At 29.8% G+C, this 13,803-nt stretch overlaps 1 protein-coding gene across 2 annotated transcripts in view; it reads left to right on the top strand.

Moving 5' to 3' along the window:
* The window catches only part of LOC118192763 (uncharacterized), a 475,278-nt gene that overhangs the window by 387,854 nt on the left and 73,621 nt on the right, over nt 1-13,803 (top strand). For both annotated transcript variants that reach the window (XM_085826561.1, XM_035363775.2), the window contains one exon: nt 10,700-10,908. In XM_085826561.1, the coding sequence (XP_085682687.1) occupies nt 10,700-10,908 (209 nt within the window). The remainder of the gene's footprint in view (nt 1-10,699; nt 10,909-13,803) is intronic.

Genomic DNA, 13,803 nt, shown 5'->3' with positions numbered 1-13,803 from the left:
TTACAAATTCGGTAAAAATTAGATTAAAAAATATTCAGATCGTTTGACAACTTTTTATTAGGTACATTAAAAAACATAAATAGGAAAACGTAGTCACGAATACATTTTTTATTTCACGAAATTATAGATATTATACAAGATTTGAAATGCTAGTTTAGTTGGCTTTTAAATTCCAAACGGTATTAGTTAATTGGTAAATATATTAAAATGATAACTGCCTACCGAATTTATTTTGAAAAACATGTATTTTTACAAAAAAGAAAATGTGTGTAGAACATCCAGATTAAAAGAAAGTTCATATACGTGTTTGGCTTGGATCTGTGCATCAAAACGCATGTCTTTGTGTCTGTGCCATTAAAGGGCCGATTTAAGCTGTGTACTGATGTCATAGATAACGCAATATTTTGTTCAACCAATATTTATCTTGTAGTAATAAGTATTCTTATTTTTAAAGAGCAGTTTTTTTTTTTTTTTTTTTTTTTGTATACATGTATAATAATTTGGAATGTTCACATCATGATGCTGAAGAATAGAAAGTTATGGCCAAATTAGTAGTTGCAGTTATGGCCAAATTAAATATTCCTTTTTGATTGACTGACACATATTTTTATATACGTCAACATAGATAAGTTGGCGCAATAAGCACCTGTTCTTATAGAACTACATAAATATGGATAAAACTTAGGAAATACATTTGAAGCAAACAGAGAAAGCAATCAAGCTAAATAGAAAAGGAAAGAGAAAGTGTGTTCAGAATGAAAGCCTGGGACAAAAGAAAAAAAGTTATGGTTTGAAATTAGTTTCGATTTGCTTTATCTGGATTTGATAATACTTAAGTTTAAAAAGATTATTATTGGCTGAAACCTTATACAAGTTATTTGCGTCATGAGATTTATGTAAGAGTCATATGATGGCTATTAGCTTTGAAATGACGCAGTGTACCCAAATTAAAAGAGTTAAGAGTCTATTGCAGATTAAAGTTAGTATTTTGATTCGCATTCTTTTATCCTATACACACACGCATACCTTTGTACCTTTGTACGCATGTGTTACATTACCTTTGTAAACAGTTTAATAATAATATCGAGATTAATGAGAAAATTACATTCACAAGAAATTCAATATGGCAATATGAATACACTTTACATTACAATATTTATGGCATTATATTTCAAGGCTTAAAATATACTACAAAGCACTGAGACAATGGACTTTCATGACGCAACTGATTCGCCAAAATCAATCATTAGTGATATTGTTAATGCTTTTAATGAATTCTTAAAAAAAGTGGTTTCTTTGCTACAGTTTCATTTCCTTCATAACTCAACAAGTGCATTTACAGAAATTATGTGCTTCGAAGTAAATATGGATACCAGTCTCTCGCTAGAACAGCTCAGATCGGAAAATTTTTTACGTGGCACATTCGTAAATTTTTACGTGGCACATTCCTAAATTTTTACGTGGCACAGGCCTAAATTTTTTACGTGGCACAGGCCTAAAAGCTCATAGCTCGTCTCTTCTCGTAACTTTAAAAATGCGTTTAGGAGCACATCTCTGCGCATTATCGGGAAAACTTCTAAATGTAATCACAACCATGCAACCCGTGGGTCAATGATAATGATAGCAATTAAAATAAAGAAAAAGAAAATTTGAAAGTGTTCAGATTTTAAAGGTCGCCCAAAAGTGTTTGTTAAGGTTTTTTTACGCCCTTGCTGAGCTCATAGCCTAACAGTATGCTGTTCACTCCGATTAATCCATTTCTTTTTGTCATTTTAGCTTTATTATAAGACATCATTTTCTTCGCATTTACGCCATACACTACTGATAGCAAAATTACAAGATTTTAAAAGCAGCATATGTTGAGAATTCCCAATGCAGTGCTAACTAAGTGTTCGCATAATTTTTTTTTTTTTTCAGCCTTTTCTCAGTTCATCTATCAATATTCAGTTTTCTTAATAAGATGGTTTGTAAAACATTTTTTTGGTCTTTTAATTATTAACTTTTTTGTGTTAATTTTATTCATTAAATATCATCTTCTTCGCACTTACGCCACATAAAATTCGATTCAACAACAAAATCACAAAATATTTAAAAACAATATCTTTAGAAATTACAATAGACGGTCTCGCGCTCTGAAGACGAAAAGGTTTTATTTCGTAAAAGTGTTGCCACTACTCGCTTTCAAATTGTTGAGTTTGTTTATCAAGAATTCATTACAGTTTTATAAAATATGAAAGATAAAATTCAGATTCAAAATTTTGGCTTCCGAGAGGGCACATGTTCGGGTTGAGGACTACGTTATTCAAAATTTGACGGTCCTAGATATCATCGTTTTTTACAATGCCAGGTATATACATGTAGATTTTCCATTGTTTAATTTTTTTTTTAAATAATACAGGATGGTAACATTTGGTAGCAACAATTTTAAAATGTGATTATTCGTTTATAATAGATAACGCAAAATCTCGTTCTGAGACTAAAAAATCAGAGTGAAAATTTCTAATTATTTTAATAATCTAAGAAAGCTGCCATTAGAAACTCCTAAACATTAAAAAAAATTAACACTCAAACATGAAAAAAACATAAATTAAAAAAAAGAAAAAGAAAAAAAGAAGAGAAATGTGGTCTTATCTTGCTACTCCTGTACGGTTAAACATCTGAAACAATTAAGTTAAACAATTACTTAAAGTAGGTCTACTTTAAAACTCACAGCCAAGCAATTCAGGACATAGGATATAAAATTATGCTTTCAAAACTGGAATTAAAAATTATGCATTCAAAATAACACTGCCAAATGACAGGAAAGAAAAACCATTCGTGTATTATTTCATCATAGCCTATTTTCACGCGAAAATTTTTTTTATTTATTAGGGAATAATTTAATTATTAAAGAATTGATTTGTGAATATTTATTTTTGCGACAAGTATCTCCCACAGAAGAAAGTGGCAACATTTTTTATTTTCGTCAGTATATGGAATGAGAGCAGTATATATATATATGGATGCATCTTCTCATGTATGCGTGTGTATGCGTACGTGCACATACACACGTGTATACATGCATACATTGCTGAATCCGTTCCCGATTCCGGAAATGCTTTTATGGTTTCATGCAATGTATCCTAGTTTAATTTAGTTAAATTAAACTTTTTCACAGATCTAAATTAACATATTGGAAGTGATGCTTCTGAAAGGAGAGAAACACAGTTTAAAGACTAGATTATATTCAAATAACTCGAATAATTTATCATCAAAGTTTCACAAAATTTGTAAATATAAAAACCACGAGATTAAAAGGAAACTACTAAATTAGCATCACGAGAAGATGTCTACGCTAATAATAATAATAAAAAGATTTAATTATTTAAGTGGTAACTGTGTATTTGTTTCATTGAATCTCTTGCGTACGAGCTTTTCCTTCAACAAACATTTTCAAACAAACATTTTCCTTCAGTTTCCCTCCTTCATTTTCCTTCAACAAAATTTTCAGCTTTCAACAAACATTCTTTTCTTCCAAACATTCCATGGCAAAATAAAAATGTTTTTTATTCTGCCATGGGAGAAATCCGCAAACTCAAAGCAACAAAACTTCGAAAAAGCTTTCATCTAATAAACAGAAACTTGAAAAAAATTTTAGAAGCGTAAGATATCAAATTAAAAATTAATGAGGTTCCATATCATCACTGTCTTTATTATTTTATGCACTTGAATATAAAAAAGTATACAGACTGATATACGTTTCAACATAAGCTGATGATAATTGCACTATGCCCAACATTACCTTCTTTATCGTAAATGAAATACAGCTTTTACATTTATTTTAAAGACACGAATTCTGCATTAAAGCTTTCGTTCATCGTATTTACTTCATTGGTGAAAATGGTTTGTTTACTTTATTTTAAATACAAGTTTATATCCTTGATGTTGCATAAGCATTTACAGAGAACCATGACCCCAAAAGTTTTGCTTTCCAAACTAGGTTTTCTGAGAAATTATTACTAAAGTACGGTTATTTGAATACGGCATGTATAAAATTTCGTTCCGTTAAAAATATTCAGTATTCCTTTAAATTATTTTTAAATGATAGAGATTTTAAGTACTTGGCTGGTAATGGGCACAACCCTGAAAACTTTCAGATTTTACATTATGCCCAAAGGGGCGTGTTTCATTTTTTATTTTTTACAACGTTTTGTGCGTTGCCTATATTTATTAAATATCATGTACTTCGCACTTAAACCATAAAATTCAATCCGAAAGCAATATCGTAAAATAATTTTAAAATAAGCATATCTTTAGAATTTCCGATACACAGTCTCGCATGCTGGAGATAAAAATGTTTTTTTCCCATACAGCGTTCCCATTCCTCGCTTTGAAGTCGTTGAATTTCTTAATTAAAAATTCTTTAAAGTCTGACAAAATATGAAGTAGATAATAAAACAAATTCCAAATTAGGGCTTCCAGATGCCCATATTCGGTGGAGGATTACGTTATTCAAAATTTGATGGCTCTGCGTACCATTGTATTATTACAATGCGCGAAACATACATACATTTATGCAGATTCTTCATTATTTAATTTCTTTAAATATGATACAGAGTTGTAATATTTGATGGCAACAGTCTGAAAAGTGAATCAACGCAAAATGCCAAAACGAAATTAATAGCACTTCTGGTCTAACGTCCTTTGGGTTAAAAAATTGACCTAAAAAAATTAGATTAAAAATAAAAGGATTTACCGAAAATTGCCCTTACACCCCTACAGAAAAAACTGAAGTTCAATTATTTGATAAAATTTCTAAAAAGAAATATTCACAACTAAATATGGTGCTCCAGTTAATTGGTTATGCAATTTAGATTCTTACTTTTTACTATCCACAAAATTCGTCAGTGTCGAAATATTTTTCTTCCTTTTGTACAGAAATCTAAAAACGAAGACGTTTTGCTGAAATAATGCTGTATTCAAAAACGTTTAAAATATTGCAGTTTTTTAATGATCGCTTGCATTACGTTGAAATTATTTATTCTGTAAGGACTGAGGCTTCAGAAAAAATCACATATCGGCCATTTAAATCTTTTAAGATAACTTTTTGGAAGCTAAAGAGCCATACGACATTTCTGGCTTTTGTCCAACGAAGGTTACCAACCCTTGCTCTAGAACTCTAAATCTTTTTGTAGAATGATGGCAAATATTTAAGCAAACCTTAAGCTGCTAAATATATGTGTATTTGCATGGAATATTTGTCTGAATTTTCAGTAACAATTTCTTCATAACATAAGGAACGTAAATTTTTAGTATGGCTTCATTAATCAATAAATTCCAAAATAAAAAATCAGTCATTTATGAGATTTAGAAGTACAAATTAAACTTCATCTTCACATGGAGCAACAATCTGTGGTCGTTCTACTACAAACTTCTCCATTACCCATATAAAATTATTATATGTCATTAAAGATGTTAGTATTTGTTGAGACTTGTTTGGATACATAAATCTAAGAAAATTAGAATATTTTTCTGGATAATATTATTAAAAAATCTTTAAGATATTACAATTTTACAATAATCATTTAAGTTACATTAAAATCATTCATTTTGTAAGGACTGAGGCTCTAGAGAAAGTTACGTATTGACCCTCCATTTAAATATTTTTCGTTAACTGCATTTTAATCTTTTTGCAAACCTAAGTTTCATGGGATTCTTCTGGCTTTAAATAACTTTGCAACACTTTAAACGTCACGCAATGATCAGTTAAATATTTTAAATTTTTGTTTATAAGGTATTTCTCCCATTTTCTTGGGGTGCCTTCGTGGTGTAGTGGTTCTGCATGCTGGGTCGGTATTCCAGAGGTCCGCGATTCGATTCCCGGCGAAGACAGTTGCTCATTTTTCCTCTCTTCGGCTTTTTCAAAAATACCTAATAGCTCTACAAGTTCAATAGTAAGTTTAATCAATTTAATGATTTGAACTCAGTCAAGTGGCAAAGGTTTAATGTCCATTTATGAATCTCATTTTAAATAACTTTTAATAATTTTTAAAGCTGTTGTTTCAGATAATTCACATTGCTTGCTTATTAGCTTTGCTCCACATTCTACAATATTGTTCTTTAAGTCTTGTGCTTTGAAAATTTATTTGAACTTTTCCTGTATTGGGATCCAGCCCCCTGTATATTTTCTCAATGTTGTAGATGTCACTCATGCAAGTTATTTTTTTCATAAAGTATATCTTGCATAAAATATTTCGTTAAATTACCTCATACTCGTAGTTTAATTTTTTTCGTTCAAAATTATATATAAACAAAAAAAGTGCATTTCAATTTTGTGCATTTTATTTCCATTATTTCAGTTTAATATGTGTTCTATAATTATAAATTCAAGCATTTTAAACCAGTACTTTTTTTATCTTATTTATACCTATTTATTTATTTTTGAATTGAGGAAAGAAGGGAAGAGTCTAAAGAACTTTAATTGAAATTATTACAAATCTTAATTTAAGTTGTAGACACATGACAAAATCAACGTACTTAAAATTGTATCAGTATAATAAGAAAGTAAATAAATAAAATTTTGAATTAAAAAATTCAGTTTTTTTTTTTTTTCAAATATGGAAAAAAAAATTCTATGGATTATTCCGTGTTATTTTTACTGTGACTATTTTAGAAATTAATTTTAAATTTAATAGAAAATGTTGTGTCAACTTACTCATTCTAAATCGTAATTTAGTGTATAATTATAAATTTCTATAAGTATAAATTATAATCTATAATTTTTATTGCAGTTTCGTATACTTTATATCTCCGCAATTAAATGGCATTAATTTAAATGAAAAATGCTTCTTAAGGTTAAAGATTCTAACACAAAAAAGATTCAATTGAAAAAGGGTATTTAATGAAATTTTGATTAGGCTTTAATTAAACAATATCACTAACCAACCAGGGTTATAGACAAATGCCTAATGTCTAATTATTGAAGAAAAGGCCTAAGAAAAGGAAGTATAAAATTTACCATTTTATTCCTATTTCTAATTTTGTATTTTCAAAACCTAAAATTAAGAAGAAAAAAAAAAAAAGTACATCAAATTTAATATATTTTAAGTACTTCGAAAAGATCTGGAAGCCCTTTTGAAAGCGGAGGTGAGGGTCATGTACCCGTTTGCCGCTGTGGAAATCAGACCCTGATTATAAAGTCCGCTACTTATTCGAGAAGTTATAAAACATAACTTGTGGAAAACTGAAAACTTCAAAAAACTGAAGCGATTTCTTTTTCTTGCAGTCTCATCATTGAAAATTTCGTTCATGTACCATTTAAAAAAGATGAACGTCACTAATTAATTCATTATAGTATTTGAAAAATGTAAGTGCTATATCTTACGTATACAAAAGTACGAAAAGGTCGGCCTATAAATTTATGAAAATCGAGAAATAGACGAAATGTGTATTGCACATTGAATTAATTATATGTGAGTATAAAGAAACCAGCATAAATTAAGGCAGATTTTATAATTCTACGTCAATTAACACTGCATTTCTTACACTTAGTTTAGTTCAAGTATCATTTTTCCCATGTATGATGTATGGTTATAAAAGGAAAAAGGTTAGAGTACCATTTAAAAAAGATCAGGTCGTTGAAAAGCGGGGGATGCTCTAACTTTCAAAGATAGAATTTGTTTCTCTTGCAAGATCATTTGATCTTCAGATCAGACTTTTTTTTTTTTTTTTTTTTTTTTTTTTACACTGAAAGCGTTAATTATTGGCTTGTTAATGCAAATTAGCATTTTTGCTAAATATTAAATGATTAATGTTTTCACTTTGAACACGCGTTAATGAGTATTTCTAACTGTATTAATGGATGTTAATGATTAACTCTTCTAGTTGCGTGTTAAGTCCTCCAAAGATTTATCATTCGTTGAATTGTATCAATAATGTTTTTAATTTAATGAATTAAGTTAATGAATGACATTTCTCTGGATTAATGATGCTTTCTGTCTTAACGAACCATGCGTTTCTGGATTAATGAAATAATCCTCATTTCTCACGTAAATGTTTTTGATTGATAATTTTATATTATCTGATTTTATCTGACGTTATCTTTTCTACATTGTCTAATGTTAATTGATAACATTCTAATTGAATATACAATGATTAATATTTTCAGTTTATTAATGTTTTACTGTATCATATTACTGTTAAATGTCTTGATCTGAATCATAATAACTTAACTCAAAATTAATATTGACCTGCCATTAGGTCATCAAGATGATGTTACCCCTGATTAATAATTGATTATAGAGGCTGGACAATGAAACTGAAGCATTCTGTAGCATTCCGAATTTAAAGCCAATGTGTAAATGTAATCAATTATTAGAAGGCATTAGAATTCTGCAGAACTGTTGAACTATACAAGTAAGATTTCTTCAAAATGTGTTGCGGGCACCTTTATTAAGCAGCCTTCATTAAAGATACCCACATCTTATTGGTTACTTTTCCCCCGTTATTTATATACTGATCTTCATACCGGTATGTCCACCTTTATGTGAAGGGACATTTATGAAGACATCGATGTATTTGTTATGGAGATTGAACTTATGTTAACTGATAGTTATTAGGCTTTTAAATGGCAATTATTAGAAGGCATTCGAATTCTGCAGAACTGTTGAACTATACAAGTAAGATTTCTTCCTGCGTGAGATGATTATTATTCAGTTCAATTACAGATCCTTTCGCAGATTTTGCAAATGTGCATGAGAAGACCACAATAATGTCCTTTGCTGACAACCTGTAATTTTTCACTAGGTGTGAAGGCAATGATTAATTTAGCAATCCTGAATGGTTTCGAATTTAATCTAAAGCAGTAGGTATGAAGTTTGAATTTTAAACGATATACTGAAGGTATTAACTTCAAAATTGAAAATTATAGTGAATTAATAAGAGATATATCGGCGGTGAAAATGGTACAAATTACTGGTGCTTTTGTGGCTGGTACGCATTTACAAAATTCCTTCGCGATATATCGAGGGTTTCTATGTACAGGATCGTGTCTATGTGTTTAAAAGAGGGAAGAATCTCGTCCAGTCGGAATAAATGTCGATGTAAAGAAATTACTTCAAAAGGATGTTATACTGCTGAAAGGAATTACATCCAGAAAACCTAAAATTATGACTTTATCGAATTTTGGCTTAATCCAGTACTAACCTGGATTCAACTGATTCTACAAACACTGTTCGGAGTTTCATAGGGTTAACAATCACGCTTCGGCAGTATAAACAAAGCTTTAGATATAAACAGTCTCTAGAAAACCACCACTACCAGTTTATTTGATGTTAGGAATGCAAAACATGGTCGGTAGACAGTGTTAAAAGGAATATTGTTGCTATTGTTGTTGCACTATTTCTCCTAGTCTGAACATAATCTAGATCAGGTCCATAAATTTGTCATGACCAAGATGGAAAAAGTTAGGCCTGTTGTTGGATAAAGCCTTGAGCATCTTATGGGTGACAGTAAAAGTTTGTCCACGTTTGATGAAATCTTCCTCACTAATGAGACTTTCCACTCACCATTATTTTAAGTATCCTCATACCTTAAAGACACTCTGGGATTGGTATCTGAACCCAACGCTGTGGCAACCGGGTTTCCAACTATCATACCGAACAGGGAAATATGTCTACTGTTTTGCAATGAATTCATCTGGAGTGTATATGATCTACCCGGTCTTGTACTCCCTTGAGTGGAGCCACCCTTGAATGGAGCATAGGGTCGGTCGGTGATGAGTTGGGACACAACGATCAACAGCGCAAAGGAAATGTGCAATAAATACTATACAATGTTTTACAGTACAGTATAGACTTCCGGAAGAAGTCATTCGTATTAAAAGATTATTCCGTAATTTAACAATATGCTTTATATTGATAATTTTATTTTATTCTATTTACATCAATAAAAGTTTCGGTTTAAGTTTAGTTGAAGCGAAATAAATTATGCGTTTTGTTTTTACACAAAATAAAATTTCAATTTTAATTTTAATGCAGAATAGGAAATACTGTTTTCGGATGTATCGAAAGCAATGCATCTTGCATTACGATAATTTTGTATAGTTTAGCTTGATAATCTTTGTTGAAATAAGATGCCATAAACGAAAGAATGAAATTCGCTCTCTTGCGCTGCAATAAATATGCATTTAATGTTTGGGAAGGGAAGAAATTTACCTGGACTTTTCGAATTATCTGGATGTATTACGCTTTCCAATCTCAGTTCGAATGTTTAGACTATAAAAATAGTTTTTCTGAAAACATGCTTGGTATTTGCTTGTTACAGAGAGATTACAACTATTGTGCCTCTAGTTAGTTAGCAAATATTAATGTACCATACGGTCTCAATTTTTTGCACGATAAGGTAATTTATATGTAGTGCTTTGTTTTGTGATTTATAGCCCTTAAACTTTATCCATCAAGCATAAGTAATGGGCACCTATTAATAATGGGCATACGCTGGCTTTCATCTGGTCTCAAAGAGTGTTAATTTGCCAGTAAGTACTGATATACTTTCATATGATTTTCCTTAATTTGTAAATGCAGAAGAAATTCTTTAGGATTGTCATGCTACTAACTCATTTTAATGAGTATATCTTTCTCGAATAAGTTTTTGTTGTTCACTTAAAAAATTTCTGTATTATGCTTTGATCTGATGAATAAATCTCACCTTTTGTCGGCAGGATTAAACGGTGGCATAGGCACGCCTACTTCTTGGCGTTCTACAGACACTCCTGATGATCAATCTTTGTCTCCGACAAGTTGTACAACCCTGTCCGACCCAGACGCGGAGCTGACGTACACCATTGGGGTGACCGAGAACACCCCCTATGCGTGCCACTTCTGTGATAAAGCCTTTCCGCGGCTCAGTTACCTGAAAAGACATGAACAGGTAAGTTTATTGATGGAAATAACCATCTCTATTGAGGTTCTTCAAAAGGGAAAGGAATTCCTTTTTAACTGTTAAAAATAACGAATGTCTGTCCATTACCATATGCACCCCAAATCCTTTCGGACACGAACTGACGAGGTAAATGTAGAACTTCCTGTATCCATAATATATGGATAATATAGGATGACGCTTAATTAACTAAATGATTTAAAAGTGATAAAGTGATAAATAACATTTTTTTCTTGAAATATCATTTATATTTTGTATTTATTACAAGTCATTATTAGTCTGAAAATATTTTCATAAATACAATTTACAGAACTATTTTAAGACTGGTAACTGCCACATGTTGGCCATAGTTATACTCTACTGGACGTGTTGTATCTAGGAAACCCGTCAGAACTTTTGTCAAAATTTCGGTTCCAAACATGAATGGCTTGTCGAGTTTTGGCTTGCTGTTGTGTTATTAATGGTTTATTTGCGTACACTTTTCCTTTTAAGATGAACTAAAGAAAAAAAAAAAATATCTGCGGACATTGAATTTTGCCATCACGATGTTCTAAAAGCGGGAAATAATGCGATTACCAAAATTTTCCCTCAAGAAAGCCATTTTTAGTCGCTGTAAATGTTGAACAAATTACTAAATTGTTGGAGCACAAGGCGCTCTTCGAAATTAAAGAAGCTGAGGTATGATCATTGGGTCAAAATAAAACAGTGTTTTCGTTCTTTGCTTGATTCTCTGTTACTTCCCTATCATAAAATCTTGTGTTGGTATAAAGTCTTAAAAAGAAAAGAAAAATGATTTACCGTTTAAATCATAATTATAATAATGCTCTACTCTATAGAGAGCGCCTAGATGTTACTAATATTATTAGTAAGTAATTGAAAAAAAATATAATGCCAGCTGTTTTTCCATGTATAGAAAAAGTATTTTGCTGATGTATTTAACAGCAAAGTAAGGCAAAGTAGAATTTGAAATCTCAAAATAATGGAAATTTCAATAATAAAAAAATTTTATTGCTTTTTTTCAGTAAGTTCATATTTTTACAAGAGATTTCAAATATTTATGTTATTTACATTATTGCATTTTAAAACATTACATACTTTAGCTATGTTTATTAGCCGTAATATTTATTTCAATATACAGAGATTTAGGTTTCCAAGGAACAATAATGTAAAAAAAATTAATTGCATTCAGTGCTATCCTTATAGTGATTAAAACCGCAGTTTTGCACATGCAGATTGAAAAAGAGTTTGTGACTTTATTGCATAGAGGCATATAAATTGATATTGTTGATATTCTTTTTCGATGAAGGTTTTTACATCCATATTTGAAAATAATTGCATCGACTACTCTCTCATATTTTATATAAAAATTATTATTTATAACTTCAAGTACAAATTAATATCAGATTAAAAAATTATTTAAATAATTCCAATTGAGGTGCTGTGCCATACAGAAAATTTGCATTTGATTGATATAATTAATTTAATAATACGGTTATTTAAAAATATTTAATATAGTTATTTTATAGAACGTCAAAATTAAAATCATTACTATTTCTAAATTTTCAGTAAGCATTTAATACATTACGAGCATAAAATAAGTCAATGATTATTAAGATTTATAAAATACACATTTTTCACGTCTCCTGCTTTAACAACAACAACAACAACACCCCCCCCCCAAAAAAAAAAAAAAAAAAAAAAAAAAAAAACCTGTAATGACTTTACAGTGGCGACCGAACTAGAAAATGGTGGACGATAGTTCGTCACCATCAAAATTTGGCGATTGTGTCCTCTAATCCAGTCCGCATGCTTTCATGGTGTAACTGGAAGCATACTCGAAGCGTATTCGAGAGATCCAGGGTTCGAGCCTCAGCGAGGGCATTTTTCACGTCTCCTGCCTAAAAAAACACATTCGTTGCACTACAATCTTAATATTTTAGTTTCTGAATAAATAATAATAATAAAAAAAGGAAATGCTTATTAACTTAATTTTAAAGCATTTTGACTTCGGTCTTTTATACTTGTATTTTAAATTAACAGTTTAACTTTATATCCATCTTAGTAAAAGGAATTGTAATTAAAAAAAATATTAGGAGGAAAAAGTATTCTGAAGCTTCTGAGAATGTTTTTAAATGTTATAATATATTTCAAGAAAAATAACTGAAAATATTATGCTTCTTTATATGAATAATAAATGTAATCAAATTGTCCTGTAGTATTTTTATATTTTTCATGATTTTATGTCAAAATTTTTATACAAATTTTAAATTAAATTTTTTTGTAAGTAACTAAGTATGTTAAACTTAGTACCTGCCATTTTTATATAAAGCATCTGTAATTCTTAGTAAATCAATCAAAAATCCCTGTTAAACATTATAGATAATATTTAACATTTTATTTTATGATAATATATTTCTTAAAACTGAAACAAGCAGTATCTAGCTTTAAAAATGATGCTTATTTATGTTTAAAAATTGCATATTAAAAATAATGCAAAATTACCAGCTAATGTTTATATGCTCAAAAACTTTCTGTTTTAAAGCAGTGCAAAATTCCCAACTATGCTTAAAATTATCTATTTTAAAACAGCACAATATTGCCAAATGTCATAAATACAGCTGCAGATAAGTAATAACAGTAATGAATTCATGATTAATTAATAATTTATAACATCGAAATGTGTACAAAAAATAATGCTAAAAAACAGCGATCGTTTGTTGTTTATTCTAAAACATCATAATAATTTAGATACTAATTTAACAGTTTTTAGAAATTTTACGCATATATACAGGCATACAAAGAAAAGGGAGGCAGGCAAATTATATTCGAATGTTTTTTTTTTTTTTTTTTTGAATATCATCAAACTAATATTTCTTTAACTTTTTA

This window comes from Stegodyphus dumicola, chromosome 1, assembly GCF_044657685.1.
Source record: "Stegodyphus dumicola isolate Sdum_Otavi_A_Nest chromosome 1, ASM4465768v1".
Classification (NCBI taxonomy): Eukaryota; Metazoa; Arthropoda; class Arachnida; order Araneae; family Eresidae; genus Stegodyphus; species Stegodyphus dumicola.
Note: the sequence above shows the minus strand (reverse complement) of the source record. Positions and strands in the feature narration are given on the sequence as shown.